At 55.0% G+C, this 1,144-nt stretch overlaps 1 protein-coding gene across 1 annotated transcript in view; it reads left to right on the plus strand.

The window, feature by feature from the left end:
• Positions 1-1,144, plus strand: part of LOC103613521 (rho guanine nucleotide exchange factor 11) — a 33,401-nt gene that overhangs the window by 16,438 nt on the left and 15,819 nt on the right. Inside the window, exons 21-22 of the mRNA XM_017731151.1 lie at positions 605-652; positions 934-1,010. Coding sequence (XP_017586640.1) covers positions 605-652; positions 934-1,010 — 125 coding nt within the window. The remainder of the gene's footprint in view (positions 1-604; positions 653-933; positions 1,011-1,144) is intronic.

Consider the following 1,144-nt stretch of genomic DNA (forward strand, 5'->3'; position numbering starts at 1 on the left):
CGCCCCCAGCCTGTCAGCCAGGTGGGAAAGGCGGGAATTGCCGGCCTGGAACGCGGGAAAAGGCGGGATTTGGGATTTGGGATCGGCCTCGGGAAAGGGACGGGAAGGGCAAAGGGTTGGGCTCGCGGGGAAAGTTGGGATTTGGGGTTTTTAGGGAAGGGGGTTTGGGAGTTGGGGGGGTTGGAGGGAGGGGTTCTGTCCGTGCAGCTCCCAAATTCCTGCAGAATCCATGGAAAAATCCATGGGAAACCGCGGGATTTGGGCTGAAATCCTCCCAAATTCCTGCAGAATCCATGAGAAAAATCCATGGGAAAATCCATGGGAAACAGCGGGATTTGGGCTTGGAATCCGGACCCTTTGGGATCGGGGAAGACTTTGGGAATTGCCTTTTTTTTGGGAAAACTTTGGATAATCCCCAGGCGATCCCATCCCTGCAGCTCCCAAATTCCTGCGGGATCCGCGGAAATCGGGAAAATCCCTGGGAAAGCCGCGGGGATTTGGGCTGGGAATGCCCCTTTAGGAAAACGCCGTGGGACGCGGGGCTGGGGAGGGAGGGGTTGGAATTTCGGGATACCCCAGGGGGATTTTTCCATCCTTTTCCCAGATCCGTGGAAAACCCCACCCCCCCCTACACGCCAAAGATGGGGCGCAGGTGAGTGACCCCCTTTGGAATTCCCATTCCCGTCGGGAATTCCCATTCCCTTCTTTTTCCCCTTTTTTTCCCATTTTCGCCTTTCCTCCCCTTTTCCCCCCTTTTTTCCCTTTTGTTTTCCCTTTGTTTTCCCTTTTCCCCCCCATTTCTTTCCCTCCTTTTCCCCCCTTTTTTCCCCAATTTTTCCCCCAGTTTTTCCTCTTTTTTCCCCCCTTTTCCCCCAATTTTTCCCTCTCCCCCATTCCCATTTCTCCCATTTTCCCCGTTCTTTCCCTCTCCAGGTCAATCTCAACTCCATCCGTCGCTGCGTCCTCGTCTCCTACGACGCCGACTCCCAGCTCCTGGAATTCCGCCATTAGTGAGTGTGGGATCCCAAACCCGGCCCCAATCCCCAATTCCCCTCCCAAATCCCCCAAATTCCCATCCCAGATTCCCCAAACCCAGCCCCAATCCCTCAATTCCCATCCCAAATCCCCCAATTCCCATCCCAAA

This window comes from Corvus brachyrhynchos, unplaced genomic scaffold (assembly GCF_000691975.1).
Source record: "Corvus brachyrhynchos isolate BGI_N302 unplaced genomic scaffold, ASM69197v1 scaffold303, whole genome shotgun sequence".
In the NCBI taxonomy this organism is placed as follows: Eukaryota; Metazoa; Chordata; class Aves; order Passeriformes; family Corvidae; genus Corvus; species Corvus brachyrhynchos.